Consider the following 17,926-nt stretch of genomic DNA (forward strand, 5'->3'; position numbering starts at 1 on the left):
ATTTTTTTATTTATAAGAGAGGTCAAAAATAGAAAATTTTATTTAATAAAAATGCTAAAAAAAAGATTAAATTGAATTATTAATACTCAGGAAGAATTAATGTTGGAATTATACCATCACTCATGGAGGCTCATCCCCAGCTATGTTATGTAGAGAAATGATTATATGAAAATTTCTTTTTAATAAATTTAACATTCTCCTATTAAAAAATCATAGGGATGATTTGGAATCAAAGTTTCATACCATTCCTTCTCTATCTATTATCCGACATACAAAAAAAAAAGGGGGAATATTTAGTGATGATTCCACTTTACTTGCTCCAAGTAATGATGAAGATGATCAGAAAGCATAAGTACACCAAATTTCATCTTTAACAATTGTCTCTTAAAAGAAACAAAAATGTTCTGACAATAATCCCCAAAAGCTTACATTTGATTTGTTTACATTAAAACTCAAATGTTAATTAGTATCTAAGCACGCAACTAGACAAGGGGAAGCCCACTCTTTTTTTTTTTTTTTTGGAAAGGAAAAAACCCTAGTACTGCTTTTTGTTTTTTATCTGCAATGGAGTTTTGAGCAATGGAGGTGCTGCTGCTACAGTTTCAGATGGCCAGAACTGTGCATTTTTTACCCTGGAAACGCTTGCTAGCACATTTGAGGGAGTTACATCACCAATTACTGTCACTTTCTTTGTGGCCAAATCTATACTGAAGGATGTCACTCCTGCAATTAACAAGTTTGCACAAAAAGAAAAAAAATTACCCCATGGCTTTAAGTTTCGTGCATAAATTAACTAATAAATGTAGCCCATTTTGGCTTAGTTAGTTACCTTCCATTTTTGAAATATGTTTTCTTACTTTTCCTTCACATCCTTTGCAATGGATTGACACCCTCAACACCACTACCTGCTATTTTTTTGAACCACAACTTAATTGCTGTTTCTTATGATCAAAGCAAAGAACAAGGATCAAACACTAACCTGGTCGTGAGACCGAGCCGACGAAGATGATTTTAAAGCCAGAGAATCTTCGGTGCTTACACCACGAGACGGAACCGCCGGTGAGACGTGATCGGAGTCTGATAACCAATCTACAAAGCGTGTATCACTTAGGAGATACCTAGAGGAACCAGGAGGACTGTTGAGATCATGAATATCAGCTGAGCTTTTTCGACGTACATCACTCGGCTTAGCAGAGCTCTTTCTACTCTTGTCATGGTGGGGCAGCCCTGGAACTATAGGTGCATAAGGCTTCGAACGTTGCCGGTCGAGTGGTCTGTGGCCGCGACGGACCATGGAACGATGGTCCAAGCTAGAGCAGATGGCTGTTGAAGCTTGAGAAGCACAGAAAATATCCATTCCTTTCATGTTAGGAGAAAGAACACATAATAGAGTTAGAGGGCAAATTAATCTTTGTTTTAAAGCAGGTGAGATTAAGGGATAGAGGGGGACTTTGGTCCCACATTGAAAGTTTTTGTTATTTAATCATATACATCGGGAAACGTGATTGAAACTTGGACCTTCAAAGTTGTGATTAACTTTAGACAGTATTTTAATGTTACTCAACTTTGTATGAAATGATTAGTACCACTAATACTATTGGGGGTATAAAGATTTTGAAACCAACTAGCTAGCTTCATATATCATTGGCTTATTTGTTGGCTATGTAGCTCTTTGAAATCCCCCAATAATGATGTAGAAATCATTACAATGATCTTCAAATGAAGAAGAGAGAATGGGTAATGGAGATAGATAAAACATGATGGAATTTGGATCAATTCATCTACATATTCTTGCATTCGCGTGTTAATATAGAGCTACTGTTATGAACTGCTCACAATTATGAAGCCACAGTGTAAGATGAAGATTGATTGTAATGATGATGCCACTTTCCCAGCATAAGGGTCCCCTTTTACATGGCAAATCCCAAGTTCCATCATCAATCAATTGCACATTGATTACAGCATTTAGTGTCCACCACTTCTGTTATCAACTTACTTTGCTGCCTTTGCAATCTACATATTCTGGGATATGCTTTTTAATTCCCCTATCTCTATATTTCTACCTATGTAATCCCCATTGTCTGTCTTGAAATGTTTGTATGCCTATTATGTGAATTGTCGCTGGACTAATTAAATTAGATCATTTCATGGTTGATCATCTGTCCAGAAGGGCTTATGCCAAGCCTTCTTTACATCATAAAAAATAGACACGTATTGGCAACCGTCCATATTTAGAAAAGTTAAAGATATGAGTATCAATATGTTGGCACTAGAAATAAGAGATTTAAGGCACTGAAACTGAGATTGAAATTTAGCATGAGATATTTGTAATTTTTGGTCCCTAATTGTATAGTGACTTTGCAAGTTGATCCCTGAATCTCAAATATAAATAGGTCTAACCATTTCTCATTTTTATTATCCCTACATTTGTCATTCTCTCCTTAAGGCATTGTTCTCTCTCTTTATTTGTAAATTTTCACTTGTATTTTGGAGTGAAATATATTTGTTAGTGCTTGAGGACGTAGACAAAATTTGTTGAACCTCGTTAAAATTCTTGTGTTATTTATTGTTTATTTTGCAAATTTTTGTGAGAGTGATTGTAGTGATTTATTGTGCGGTTAAATTACGATAGAGGGATATTCTGGCTAGGAAATACCTGATACTTAAGTGATCCACCTCTCTTTCTTGGGAATTAAACTTAATGTAATTTTTCAGTACAATAATTTTACTCTTTTACACACTTCCGCACAACAACACGTAACATATTTTTATTAGATGTAGTACACTTTTTAAATAAAATGGGACTAAATTGATAACTTAAGTACCACTTTCTTTAGATATGTAAACAAGAAAAAGGGTATGGTTTAGATACTAGTCCATTATTGATAGCTTACTACATTGTTAGCACAACACTCCAAACACTTTTAAACCCTAACCATCGAGTCTTAAGACATGGTGTGAATTACTTTCAACTTTGAAGCTCATATATAATATGGAAAAGATGCTTTTTCTTTTGTTTTGTTCACATGAAAGATAAACCCCCACAAATTACAACTTGTTGATTATCAAGAAAGTGTTTTTTTGGGTGGGGACTCATCTAGACCAAATTATAAAACAATGAGTAATTCCTCACAAATTAACCTCAATAACATAACTTGCATCATTACCATATCATTCTGGGGATTTAAAATGATGTTTTTCTTTTTGACAAATAATTAATGAAACTAACAAAAAAAACCCCTTAATTAGTTTGTATATAAATAAAATAAAATAAAATAAAATCAAGGATCCTAAACTTTCCATGAAGCACTAAGCATGAAAAAACTGCACATACAAATACATAAATCACTATAATTGTTACATATGAATACAAATACAAATACGAATTATTATATGTCTAAATATGTAGGAAAAATAAATATTTAAAGTATGGGATGTAAGGTTATCCATGGCAATTCTATGCATCTCCCTAAGTCAAACCTTTACTCTATAAATAAATAATCATGCGTTTAAAGCTGTGGGGGCTTTACTTAGTGGGCAGATTAAGAGTAGTTATTTTCCTCCCTTTTTTTTTTTAGATCTATTTTTTTTAATCGTCTATAAAATGCGAAGAATTAGTTATTGAACTCTGCCTTAAAAAGCAGCAAAAAAATTGAATGGATGCACTCTACTAGATATCTTTCTTTTAAAATAATAATTGTCCAATAAACGAGTTTCAAGCAAGCTTTAAATGATTTATTAAATGAATTTTAAACGATTATGGATAAATTTTTTCGTGAACATAAATATATCTTATTCGTGTTTGGTTCATTTAATAAACGAGCATAAATATGTATGGTTAATGTTTGCTTATTTAGCTTGATAAATGAATATTGTCAAATAGAAATCAAATTGTTTATCGAATACTCTGTTCATTTATGGCCTTATTAATTTTATTAGACATTCTCAACCAATGGCTTAAATTCTAAATTAATATCTAAACTTCACAATTTTCTAATTAATTGAGCCTTTAAAGCACTAGTATCATGTCATTTAGGTTCTTCCATTACCCTATTGTTAGCTTCGATGTTAAATACTACATTGGATCTAGCATGGAGCATATCTGTTACACGTGAATCAAATGTCAAATACGTGTATACTTATTGCATGAACAACTTAAATCTAAGGTGTTTAGCTCAATGTTGTATGAACCGAACCAAATTGACCTGTCAAAATGAGAATTGATGGGGTAAAGAGAGGTAAAAACTGGTCCCATGAATCAATATGGGCTAATTGAGTTGAGTTTAAAAATTGGTTGATTCGATTTTTATAATATTTAGTAATTTATTTTATTTGAACTGGATGGTTTAGAAATCAGTGATCTGATCGGTTCGATTATCTATTTAATTTCAAAAAACATTGGTTTAATTTTTTTCATCAACAAAATAAGACTGGGCTTTCACAAGCTCAAAATGTTTTTTAAGAGCCCAAAATGTTTCAATTATTGGCCCATGAAAAATGAAACAAGGCCTTTCACACGCTTTACCAAATTAGGGTTTATTGGCAAACTGATATTAAAAGCGCGAAACTCTATCAACTTTCAACTTTGCACTCTCCGGACCTTCATCACCACAAAGGGAGAAAGAGGCAGCCACTCATGGGTAATGACAATAGTAACAATGAAAAACCCAATTTTAATTTTATTCTTAAATTTTCGTTTACATCAATTGTTTAATGATAATTTTGTTAATTTCTTCTTTACATTTTTTTGGGGGTTGTTTATAGCAAGGATTAAGGTACACGAGCTAAGGGACAAATCAAAGACGGAGCTGTTGAGCCAGCTCAAGGAATTAAAAGCTGAACTTTCTCTACTTCGTGTAGCGAAGGTCACTGGTGGTGCTCCCAACAAGCTCTCCAAGATGTAACTCATTTCCCCTCTTTTCTTTGATTTCCATTTGTTTTTTCTTTCTCGATTTTAGTATGGGTTTTTGATCTTTTTGGTGTTGGGTTTTTAGTAAGGTTGTGAGGTTATCGATTGCACAAGTGTTGACAGTGATATCCCAGAAGCAGAAGGCTGCATTGAGGGAAGCATATAAGAAGAAAAAGTTTTTGCCTCTTGATCTCCGTCCCAAGAAGACCAGAGCTATTCGCCGCCGCCTCACCAAACACCAGGTTAGCTATGGGTCACCTTCGTTACTTTATTTTCACTTTTGTTATAATACGGCAACTCTTTTTATATTTCAGTTATTGGCATTTCCAGATCCTTTTGTTTTAGTAATCTTCTATGAGAAAATGTATGGAAGTGGAATTATATGGTCCTAAGAAGTGCTCTCTTTTCCGTGGAGATATGTTGAACTTACTTGTAGACCTATCACTTAGGCTGCTTGAGTTTGTTTTGGATTGGTTCAATCTAAGTTGGGTAAATCTGAGTTCTAAACCATTTAGGGTATTACGGGTTCGAGTACTTTTAAGTTTGGATCAATTAAGGGTTCAAGTTATTTTGGGATCAAGTCATTTGGACTTTTTAGTTGAACTTTTCGTGATGGATCATAGCGGGTTTAGATAATGTCGCATCATTTCAAGTTACTTGTTTGGACATGTAATTAGGCATCTAGGGTGTTTATTATGTTGCTTTTGACATTGAGCTCTTGGGTTGTGTTATGGCAGCAATCTTTGAAGACGGAGAGGGAGAAGAAGAGGGAGATGTACTTTCCACAGAGGAAGTATGCCATTAAGGTGTAAGCTTTTCAAATTTATATTATGACGGATATACCCCTTTTTCTTCATTAGATTTTAAATGACTACACAATGATATGTTGTTGTTTAATTTTCATTTCTTCGTATTTCCTTTTGTTACCTTCATCTTTCTCACTACTATGAACTGTTGGAACTTAGAAAGTGTTTTTGTGCAGCTTTTTCTTTTATAATTTCTGGATTGAAGGCTTGCTTCCCTACTCCCATCTTACTCGTGTTTCTCATTATGGCGAAAAGAAAACCTAATGTGGCTAGAGAACCAGTAAAATTTTGGACGGTGTTATATGAATATGATCTTGCTCGGCCTATTGTCATATTTAGTTTATATACTTTCATAATAAAAAATACAAGTCCCAACAGCTTTCACTGGTACGCTGGTGATCAGCCACCGGGGTAAAGACACCACCATAATGTTTAGGGCACTAGGAACTTGTTAATAGAGGTGGGTTTGGATTCAGATATTTTTGGGTTAGGACCAACTCAGTTTTAGATTTTTTCGGGTCTGGGTTTTCTTGGACTTGGATTTAATAAAAAATCTAATTTAATAAAACCAAATACAAAATCTAATTTAATAAAAATAATATTTTATTAATGTACGAGCCCAACTATGCCTGGGCCCACATAATAAACCAAAACAGGAAATAACAGGCCCAACAACTAATTTTCAGACCCCAGCCCAAAAAACATCAAAATTTCAGAAACCCTAACAGTCTTAGCCGCCGCAACTACTGCCCTCTTTGCGCACCTCAGCAAGACGGAGTCGCACATCAAACTTTGTAGTGTACATTGTTTCTTTTTGTTTATATATTTCTTTTTTATTTTCTTTTATTTTTTTTATTTTATTTTACCTAAAACAACAAAGAAAAGAAGGGAAAAACACTTACCTGTTCTTCGAGGTCGCTGTGCCACCACCATCTCCGCCGTCATCGGAGCTTTGGTGAAGGGGTAGATGGATGACGGCGCGGAATGGGTTAAAAGAACCCGAGCCACACTTTGTTTTTTAAAAAAAGGAACCAAATGATTTTGTTTTTTTTTTCAATTTTGTTTCATTTATGCAGCACATGAAACGACGCCGTTTTAACAGCCAGGCCCGCGCGGTGACCCGACCCGGAGGGGATAATTCGCGTGTTCTGGCCAAATTGTTAATTTGCGCATTCGGTCCCTCAATTTTTTTAAAATCGTTTTCAAATCAAGTTTTTGCTTCTTTTTAATTTGGGCCGCATGTTTTTGCCGTTGTTCAATTCAGCCCATACCACTGCACGCCGTTTTGGAGAGGTGGATTATTTCCGATTTGGCCTTCCATGTAACTCGTGTGTCGCGATTTGACCCATTATTTTGCCTAAATTTCATTGATTTCTAGTTATTTTTAATTTTTTTTAACTATTTGGTTTTTTTTTTGCGATTTGTTGTTTTTTTAAATTTATTTTCTCCCATTATTTATTATTATTGTTATATTATTTATTATCATCATTATTATTTTTATTATTTTTATATTTGTACATACGCGTAGTTTTTTATATATACACATATTCATTTTATAGCATACACACTTTTCACATACTTTTATATCTGCCTTTTTATTTTATTCCCATAGTTTTTACATTCATATATGTACATATATACATACATATTTTAATTCTTGTACGTACATACTTTATACATTTTATGTAAATTTTATTTCCATGGTTTTCATAAATAATTGCTTATATTTTATAATACATATGCATTTACCTTATTTTTGCACATATACATGTATCTTTTTAGAAATTATTATAAGTTTTTTTTGTTTTATATATTTTATTATTTTTTATATGTACACTTATATTTACGTGTTAAGTATGCGCATACTCATATTTTTTAATTTGCTTGTATATTGTGCTTGTGTTTATATATTTTGTAAATACATGTACATATATATTTTAAATTAAAATATTTGTTTCATATTGTATATTTACTTTTAACCTCTCCTTTAGAGAATATATTTTGGTTTTAACAATGCATCAAAATTATTTTCTTGATTCAAAATTGTTTTTTTAATAAAAGCAATATTCGAAGTTTGGGATTTTCGAGGGAAATTGAGCCCTAACGTATTGGGTTCTGATTTTTTTTGTTAATCTTAAATAATTGCAGATATTCTTTATTCAAAATGCATGAGTATAAAAATCATTTTTGGGAACTTAACTTGTTGTGTCCTAACGCATTGGGTGTGGCATGTTACTTTTTCAAAATGAAGATTTTCACATAAAATAAGAGTGATATTCAAAGTTCGGGAGTCATGAGGAATTGTACCCTAACGTATTGGGACTCGATTTCTTTACATGACTTGAACAATTGATTATCCTTTTTAAAATTTCATCATTTGAGTTGATTTTAAAATCTTTTTAACCTTCGACACTGAGATATTAAATGATCAATTTGGTACCGATTTTGGGCGTTACGAGGGTGCTAACCCTTCCTCGTACGTAACTGACTCTCGGACTCGTTTTCTCAAAATTCGTAGACCAAAATAATTTTTAAGGTGAGCCGATTACACCTTAATAAAAAATTGGTGGCGACTCCAGTTTTATTTTTAAAGTCGACGACTAAATTTTTGTTTTCAAAAAGGTAGTTTCGACAATTAAGATTAAATTTTTAATAATATTTTATGTATTACTAGTTGTAGACATGTAATATACAAAATTACATATAACTATTAATACTATATCTTTTGTTATAGTCTATCATCGATAATATAATAATAGTAATATATATTAATATTTGCAGCCATGGTTATATACTATATTATTATATAATGTAATAGGGGCTTTCATGTATTACTTAATCAGGCTAGGAATGTGATGGTAATTTACCCTGAATAAATAAAATAAAATATTTATGTATTTAATTTGTATAATAAACTTTATTTTTAACAAATATTTAGATTAAATACTTAATAATAAAATTTAGTTGATAATTTTTAAATTTTAATTTTAATTGAAAGTAAAATTGTTTCAAAGTTGTCTTGCATATATTTTCTAAATATAATAATGCATATATAAAATTATGGATATAAAAAACTTGTTTTGGCAGACTGTATCTTAGCTCGGTTGACATCAACATTGTTGTCAAAGTAGGAGGACGTGGGTTTGAACATGTTAAAGTGTGTTTATCCTCTTATTTAAGGTTGGGAAGTTGTTATGGTAGGTAAAGATATTCTATAAAATAAACTTGTTTATCCTCTTATTTAAGGCTGAGAAGTGGTTATGATAGTTATAGATACTTTAAATTTAAAAAAAAAAAAATACTTGAAATCACATTTTGTTTTAGTTAAAGGCTAACCCATATTAATAGTAAAAAAATAGTTGATTCTAGTTATTGATCTAAGCAAAACTATAAATAATTAAATCATAAGAATGTATAACCATAGGCGGTCACAATTTCTACACAGCTTAAATGGAACAATTCTACTCATATTCTACAAAAAATTAATAAGTATTTCATATAAATACAAGTGCTAAATTAAATTCGTGGCTAGGGAATAAATTAGGGAAAAAACCAAACTTGCAAAGAATATGTTGAACTAATAGAGAAAATCAAGTAGTAGGAAGGAGGCAAATTATTAATAGACTAGTACCCTAAACCAGTATAGAATATTGTTGATTTTGTCTTAAAACCTTTTTTTTTTATAATGAGAATCACATTATCATATTCATGAGGAAGTAACTCGTAAAGAAAAGTTAAATTCCAAGTAAAATAAATAAAATTTAACATACCAAGTGTTAAAATCACTTTCCAAATGATTTTTTTTACAATCACTTTTCAAATGATTAAATTTTTATGAAAGGGACAACTTTTTATCGTACCAAAAGCTACCTTAGGGTTGAGTTAATTATTAATATTATTAGTTAATTATGAATTTTCATTAAATCAATTTTAAAACGTAAATGAAACACTGAAAAGTTAATACCGTTAGCTTTCGAAAACTAAAATATATATTTTCTTTGTCAAATACTCATATCACATTGTATTACAATTATATCATAGTTGAATATCACACATAAAAGAAACGTTGTTTTAATGACTTTGATTTTGGTTACGTCACTAAAAGCGGCACTTTTAAGTTTGTTTATAAGAGTTGATTAGGTCAACAAACATTAAAAAAAAAAAGAACCCTAAAAATACATATTTTGTTTCTTCTTAAAGTTTTTTGAGGGTTAAAATTAAAGTATATATATTTACTTGTAAAAATATAATTTTATTATTTTAATATTTTATGTTTTTATCATTTTTAATATTTTATTTTTAAGGATTACTAATTTAAAATTTTAAGATCGTGCATAAATTATGCCACGATTGAGGCTAATAGTGTATGCATTTATATGATTTGATTGAAAATAAATGGAGATGTGGTTTTGAAGCTTAGAATTGGTCAACTGAAAAAGAGTAGGTATTTAATCCTAATGATTCTGGGAAATATAAATTATAAATTTCAAAGTTTTGGCTAAACCTTGACCCCAAAATATACATTCCAATTTTGAAGTTGTACATTAGAGATTGGTCAAATTCTATAGAAAAACCATATATCATGTATTGTTTTAGATTGAATCCTTTAGTGAATTTTCAAGACAAAAGTCAAGCTTGGGAGCAATACCCTTGGACTTTTTCCTGTTTTAGGTGGCTATTGGAATGGTATGTATCATTCGTTTTTGCACCTTGATTTGACCGTGTTGCTAAGATGGGAATCCATTCATGTTTAACTCAATACAAGTCCCATGAATGTATATATTTCTGTTAATAATAGAAGGATTAAGGCGGTCAACAAACACATCCTACATCAACTTTTCAAATCTTTTATCTAAGATTTAATATTATAAAAAAAAATTCAAAATTCAATCTCCATGATTTGTTCGGCTTTTTATTTTTTGGGTCTCCTCTTTGAAAATTGATTGCAGTACGTTGAGTGTTGGGGTTGGAGACCTGCAAACTTAATTATACAATATATACTTAAACAATTCAACATGTGCTTCTTTTTAGTTTGAAAGCAATGGACCACTGAACAAACCCAGATATAAAGCTAACCACATGTCCAATTGGTTTATTTATTAACTAATAAAATGGTTACTTGAGTAACGATACAGTAAAAAAAAAAGAGACATATTAATTTTTTTAAATTACTTGTGAAATAAGAAAAATACACTATCAATATACGGATTTTAAATCTTCATTGTGGGCTTTTTTACCTCAATAATACAAAAATAAAATAAAATAATTAATAGCTTAAATGGTATGTTTACTACAGTGTTCTGTCAATGCGGCCTGAGAAATTGGCGGCACCGGATTGAAATGTGATGACTTAAAATATTCAAGGACTTAATATGTAAAATTTACATTTTAATTGATTGCCGAAGAAAAAGCTTTTAGGGTAGCTGGCGGCACTAAACTTCAAAAAGGTTAAATTGCTTCATAACTTTCCTTATTTACTACTTTCTTTTATTTTTCTTCAACACAAAAAACAGAAAGGCTTATTATCAATTAGTCCAAAAAAATATTTTTATAAAAAATTCAATTAAAACTGGAAATATTAATAAGATGTTTTATGGGATTAACTAACGCATGAAGCTCATATTTACTAGGAAAACAGTATAAAACGCTTTGTTAATGAATTAAATATTATATATCTATTAAAAGTCAAACTACAATTATTAATGTTGCCCCCTGCAGAACCCTGTTCTCTCTCTCGTTGATAAGGCCAAGTCAACTGAATATTGAAATTTAGTTTTATCAATCGGGTAGATAGATAATAGATTAAGAAATGCTGAACGGGAAGAAATTGGAAAAGGTCTGCTATCATTTTTTATCTTTAAATTTTACAGTTACTTCTATCTCAATATCTATATATATGGTTTACTTTACTATTTGAATTTAACCATTATTGTTCTTAGATTGTGTCAATATTTGATTACTTAGAACATTACTGGATTGGTTAGTCAGATCAAGAATCGGTCAATATACTAGTTTGAACAAGGAGATGAAACCGATTGAATCAGAAATTACTCGAAGTTGGTAAAAAAAAACTGGGACAAAAATCAATAATTGACTAGGTTTAATTTTTTATTTTATTTTATGAATTATATTTATCTATTGTTGGTCTAATAGTTGAATTGATTGAATCAAGAAATAAGGGTATGACTAGTTCAAACATATTAGAACACTGTATATGACACTCTAATATTGTACAATGTCATCACTTGAAGTTTTATATAAATGTTATAATTTTCAAGTGATGATGTGGTGCAATTTTAGAGTGTCATGTCATTATCGAACTTTTATATTTTTCTTAGGGCCAAAATGAATTTAATTGTCAAATTTAAGTACCAAAGTTGACAAAAAAAAGTATAGGTACTAAAATGGACCTACTTGTCAAGTTTGGGGGCAAAAAATTACATTATTTCTTTTAATTTTTTTGAGTTTGTGTTACTTTGGATTTGGATTGTTATGAGTGTGTTTAAAACTCCAAGTTTCGGATCAGTTCATTATGAGTTTGATCAATTGATTAAGTGGTAGTATACTTGTCCATTGGCAATGATTCAAAACCTACCAAATGTGAATGCTCGCATCTCTTTGGTAGGTAGTCGTGTGCCTAGTCTGATATAATAAGATACTCTTGCTCTACTGAACTCGTTGCCTCAAATATTTTGACTTAAGACAAAATTCCTCGACTTCAGACAATATCAACTATAACGGAACTTGAAAAACTTGTAAAAGAAATCGGCCTAGCCGCTTATTGTTGAGGGGGAGCATCAACACGGCTAGTAGCTTAGCTGTAAATTGTTGTTGTAACAATGTTGAATATCTTCCAGAATAACGCCCTTCATTGTGGGTGAAGAAATTGAATTTAAAGGGTCAACGTAAATTCTTATGGGCAAAAACCAATGTTCTTATGAGGTCAAATATCCTGTTATCTGTTGCCAGTATTCTGACTTTTGTTAACTGTTTAAAATCTGAATTCCGACCATCACACAACACTTTAACATAAATTTGTCATGAGCTGTAAGATCATTGGCATTCTCATATATTTTTCCTCTCCGATGTTTGAATCTTATTAATTATTAGCTGTCTCTATGTTTTTTTTTTCCATTAATGGCTGCAAAACCAGAGGCAGGAAAAAAAAACCCATTGTAAAAGCCGTCACCATGCATGGAATTGTTGTGGTTTTGTCGTTGAATTTTTCAAATTGATGCATGGTGGAATTCGAGAACATGTGGTCATGCATTTACCAATGTTCTTCTAGGCTTATTGGAGTGGTTGATTAGTATTTTTTTTATATAAACATATTGTAAGTATTATTAGGTTAAGCTCAATATGCGTATTTTTAAAACAGTATTGTTGAGAGGACCATAAATGAAAATTTAGAGTAAATTAATGAGAATGGTGATTTCATTTTGTGTGTGTGAAGTTGATGTTTTATGTAATCTAGTAACAAAGCCAACTACTTTCAAACAAAAATTCTAGATTTAGACAAACAAGAAAACACAAACATGCTTGGTTGGCTACAACAAGAGATAGTGTTATACATAGTAATTAAATGAAATTGGATCCATTAAAACGGTAAAAACTTCTATTATTCTATTATTATTATTATTAAATCAAAATTGCTTTCGATTAAGTCTTAGTTCGATTGATATGAACACTGTTGATCAATGCACGAGGACATGAGTTCGAATGCGTTGAAACGCATTATCCTCTTATTTATGGATTAGAGAGAGGTGATTCTAGACATTGTACTTAATTAATAATTAAAATATATCTAAAAAAAAACCTTACATATTTGGGACGGTATAATCCATCTAAAAAGCCCATTTTACTTTTCAAAAAATTGTAAAAATTATATATTTGTAATTCATATTTTATATATTTTATAATTAAATTTAAATTTAAAATTTTTAATTATTTAAATTGAATTCAAGCTAGATTGGATTGGTTCAACTTTAAAATTTTTTGTCTAAACCTGACCCAAATTTGGTCGGCCTATTGGGCAGAGCAAATTACCTGGCTCTTAGATAGATCCAAAAAACACCAAATTAACTCGTTACTGCTTCGTAAAAAAAAACTCTTATTACTATTTTTTTTGTTTATAAGAGGATGTTATTTTTTTTACTTTAATATACAAATAAAACCCTAAACATTGCGTTACTATTATTATTTGTTAATTTTATTTAATTAATCAAGTTATATCTAAAAATATAAACTTTAGAGTATTATTGTAGATATTGCTATTGATCAATAAAATTCGTATGTTATTTTTTATTCGTTTATCTCTTTATTTCATAACAAATATTAACTAAATTTTTTTATACGCCTAAAATGTAATTTTATAGACTCATTACAACATAATTTAAGTTCATGTAAATAAAACAAGAAATTATTTTATGAGTCATTCCCACCAAATCATCTATGGTTCATTTCTAATTATTTAATGATATTTTAACAATTTTTTCGATATCATTGATATATAATTTTAGTAATTTTTTTTACTTTGAACCTCGAACTCAAACTTGTTTAATGTTCAGGGTTTGAGCTCAAGCTGGAGATTCAAAGTTTAACATTTAAGGTTTGAAATTTAAAGTTTAAAATTTAACATTTGAGATTCGAGATTTAGGGTAAAAAAGATAAAATCTATAAAAAAATATTAAATAAATAAAAAGAGAGTATCCGAGGGTAAGGGTTTATAAAACAATTTGTAACCTCAAAAATCTTTTGAATAATAAGAGCAAGAAAAGATTTTATAAAGAAGCTGGCCAGATGCTATCCAAAACCAAGAAGAGGCTTCGTCTAATTTGAGACTATTGGCTGATTTGACTTTTGAAAACAGAACCGGTCATTATCACCCACCGCGTGGATTCTGTATCCCCTCCCTCTCTATATATACCCAAACATCTCTATTCTTCTTCCACTCCTCACTGCAACAACAAATTTCACTTTATTTCTTTCTTAATTACTGTCTTTTAGCTTTATATCAAACTCAAACTCTATTTGTGAATGCCGAGAAAAGGAATGAGGAGCATTTTCTTCAAATCACCATCTCCAACGAGGATGACACCGCCTTCTTCTCCACTCCACCATACTTTTTCAGAGTCACTAATGGAGGAGAACATTGAAGTAGCCCAATTCATCATCACCAAATGGGACTCCTCGCATGACGACAATCTCGTTTCTCTTTTCTCCGATAAGGATGAAGCCAGACAATATCTGGGTTCCATTAAAGGATTGCAAAAAGCTATGAAGTACTTGGTTTTACACCAATCCAATTCGGAGAAACTCGTCCGAGCTCAACTACTGATGCAAACCGCCATGAAAAGGTTGCAGAAGGAGTTTTACCAGATTTTGAAGTCCAACCGGGATTATCTCGACCCAGAATCTGTTTCGGCTCACTCATCTTCCAGGCCCTCGGTTTCCAGGTCTAGTTTTTCGGAATTTGAAGAAGAAGAAGAAGAAGAAGAAGATGGGTCGGAGAACGAGAATGATTCGGTACCTGAAGTGGAGAGAGCGTCGTTAGCTGCTATGGCGGATTTGAGAGCTATTGCGGAAGCCATGATATCGGCGGGGTACGCTAAGGAGTGTATCAAAGTTTATAAGATTATTCGGAAATCGATCGTCGATGAAGCTCTTTACCATCTCGGAGTTGAAAGGGAGTTGACATTTCAGAAGATTCAGAAGATGGAATGGGAGGTTCTGGAGTTTAAAATCAAGAACTGGTTAAGCGCTGTTAAAATGGCGGTTAAAACGCTGTTTTATGGCGAGAGGCTCCTCTGCGATCAAGTGTTTTCCGTTTCGGCTGCCATAAGGGAATCTTGTTTCACGGAAATTTCGAAAGAAGGAGCTTTGGCTCTGTTTGGTTTCCCGGAAAATGTAGCCAAGTGCAAGAAAACTCCAGAGAAATTGTTCCGTATCTTGGACTTATACGAAGCAGTTTCCGGTCTTTGGCCGGAAGTCGAATCAATCTTCAGCTTCGAATCAACGTTGGCCGTACGAGCAACCGCCGTTAACTCCTTGATCAAGCTCGGCGACACCGTTAGGACGATGTTAATGGACTTTGAAACAGCGATTCAAAAGGATTCATCCAAAACGACGGTTTCAGGCGGTGTGATCCACCCTCTAACACGCTACGTAATGAATTACATCTCTTTCCTCGCCGATTACTGCGGGATTCTCTCCGACATATTCGCAGATTGGCCGTTCACGGTTCCTTCCGCTTTACCGGAGTCTTACTTCGGCAGCCCCGACAGCGAGGGGAGCATTTCATCGCCGATTTCCGTCCGGTTAGCCTGGCTCATCCTCGTCATGCTGTGTAAACTTGACGGCAAAGCCGCGATGTACAAAGACGTGCCGCTTTCTTACTTGTTCTTAGCGAATAATCTCCAATACGTCACCGAAAAAGTCCGTCAATCGAACCTGAAATTCCTCCTCGGCGACGATTGGCTGATAAATCACGAACTGAAAGTAAAACAGTACGCTGAGAATTACGAGAAGATTGGATGGAGCAAAGTGCTTGCGTCACTGCCAGAGAATCAGACTGCTGAGAATCCGGCCGATCGGGTGAACGACCATTTCAAGAAATTCAATTCGGCTTTCGAAGAAGCTTACATGAAACAAATTTCTTGGGTCGTACCCGACCCGAAACTCCGAGATCATATCAAGATTTCAATGGCGAGACGGATCATACCGATCTATAAAGAGTTTTACGAGGCATACGGCGGAGTGCAAATGAAAAAAGAAATGTGGGGTGAGCCATTTATCAGATTTACCCCTGATGATTTAGGAAACTACTTGTCGGATATGTTCTATGGAAGCAAAAGCTCAGGGAGTGTGTCATCAAGTTCAAGAGGAGGTGGCCGGAGTCATTGAGGCCATCCTTTTTTGGGGCGTTGAAAAATGGCCGGCCGGGTTGGAATTTAGCCTCGTGGCTTTTTGTGGCATGTGTTGCCACGTGTATAAAAGACTGGTTAATAATTTAATTAATTAATTACTTTAAAATTGTAATAAGAAAATTCTTTGATTTTTTTAATTATACAATTCCAGTTTGGTGAACAAAAAAGGTTAATTAATCCATAATGGGAAAGAGGTAAAGCCAAAGAAATGATTTTACCAATCATTTTTACTGTTGGTTTGGACGTCCACTCCATGAAATATAATTCTAACTCAAAAAAAACCATTTCAAATTTAATTGGGAGCTGTTAAACATAGCCAAAATTGTGATGTCTGTGAAACGTTGAATAAATTATTTGGTTTATCTGATGATGATAGTTTCTTGAACAGAGGAGGAAATCGCGGTACGTGTCTCTCTTTCAAACACTGATGGTGTAGATTTGGATGAATGTGGAGAACCTGATGATCAACAGGTTGGTGTTTAGGGGTCTGTTCAATCTAATGTAGGAGGTTCCATTGTTGGTGAGAATCAAATAGAGGATGGTAATGATGGTGAAATAGTTGTTGGGGAATGAGATTTAGAAGCTTTAGTTTTTACCAATCACATGGGAAGGTGAAAGGGTTTAGCGTGGTGAGAAGGTCATTGAGTAATAAAAATTCATATGTGGCTAATTATGCTTGGTAAGCTTGCGATAAAGATGGCAAAGCTAATGAGAGGAAGAAGAGTAAGAAAATTTCTTATCTTACGAGCGTGAGCTGATGGTATAGGCGTGTTAGCAACGTAGTTAGAAATCATTCTCATGAACTCATTCCTAAAATGGCAAGACCAATGTCTGTACATACGTATGTGTCTATTTGGTTAAAGAGAACACTGGAAGCAAATAATATGGCTGTCTTTCCAATTTACAACAACATTAAATTGCTACAAGTTCAGTCAAGTGGACTAAATCAAATTGAGTGTTTACCACACGATTATTGTAGAAATTATATCCAGGAGGCTAATCATTGAAGAGGGGATGCTGAGTATTTGAGGAAGCTATTTTGCAAAATGCAAATTAAAGATAGTGAGTTCTTCCACTAGTTTGACTTTGATGGATATGGAAGGTTGAAGAATCCTTTTTGGATCCATCTTCAAAGTAAAGATGCTTTTGTTGACTTTCATGATGATGTTAGTTTTGATATTACGTATCTTGTGAACAGGTGATACATGCACGGATGAGATAAAATTCATTTAAAGTCAATTTAATCAAGCTGCCAAATTTCAAGTTTAGAAGACCAATCGACATGC

General features: G+C 32.5%; 3 protein-coding genes across 4 annotated transcripts; 2 read left to right on the top strand and 1 right to left on the bottom strand.

Moving 5' to 3' along the window:
* Nucleotides 1-353: 353 nt before the first annotated feature.
* LOC107950293 (protein SODIUM POTASSIUM ROOT DEFECTIVE 2) lies at nucleotides 354-1,809 on the bottom strand. 2 transcript variants are annotated; one of them, XM_016885105.2, is made up of 3 exons: nucleotides 980-1,809; nucleotides 830-905; nucleotides 354-723 (listed from the first exon to the last, which is right to left on the bottom strand). In XM_016885105.2, exons 1-3 carry the CDS (start codon nucleotides 1,364-1,366, stop codon nucleotides 536-538), a joined length of 651 nt encoding a protein of 216 aa, XP_016740594.2. In that variant the 5' UTR covers nucleotides 1,367-1,809; the 3' UTR covers nucleotides 354-535. The 2 variants fall into 2 exon arrangements, with proteins under 2 accessions (XP_016740594.2, XP_016740593.2); XM_016885104.2 differs by having other exon boundaries at nucleotides 830-908; nucleotides 980-1,782.
* Nucleotides 1,810-4,544: 2,735 nt separating this feature from the next.
* Nucleotides 4,545-6,384, top strand: LOC107950294 (60S ribosomal protein L35). Its single transcript, XM_041090322.1, has 5 exons — nucleotides 4,545-4,640; nucleotides 4,765-4,900; nucleotides 4,995-5,151; nucleotides 5,647-5,717; nucleotides 5,892-6,384. Exons 1-5 carry the CDS (start codon nucleotides 4,637-4,639, stop codon nucleotides 5,977-5,979), a joined length of 456 nt encoding a protein of 151 aa, XP_040946256.1. The 5' UTR covers nucleotides 4,545-4,636; the 3' UTR covers nucleotides 5,980-6,384.
* Nucleotides 6,385-14,546: 8,162 nt separating this feature from the next.
* LOC107950295 (exocyst complex component EXO70H1) lies at nucleotides 14,547-16,775 on the top strand. Its single transcript, XM_016885107.2, has one exon. It carries the CDS (start codon nucleotides 14,752-14,754, stop codon nucleotides 16,615-16,617), a length of 1,866 nt encoding a protein of 621 aa, XP_016740596.2. The 5' UTR covers nucleotides 14,547-14,751; the 3' UTR covers nucleotides 16,618-16,775.
* The last annotated feature ends 1,151 nt before the right edge of the window (nucleotides 16,776-17,926 follow it).

Source organism: Gossypium hirsutum, chromosome D03 (assembly GCF_007990345.1).
Source record: "Gossypium hirsutum isolate 1008001.06 chromosome D03, Gossypium_hirsutum_v2.1, whole genome shotgun sequence".
NCBI lineage: Eukaryota > Viridiplantae > Streptophyta > Magnoliopsida > Malvales > Malvaceae > Gossypium > Gossypium hirsutum.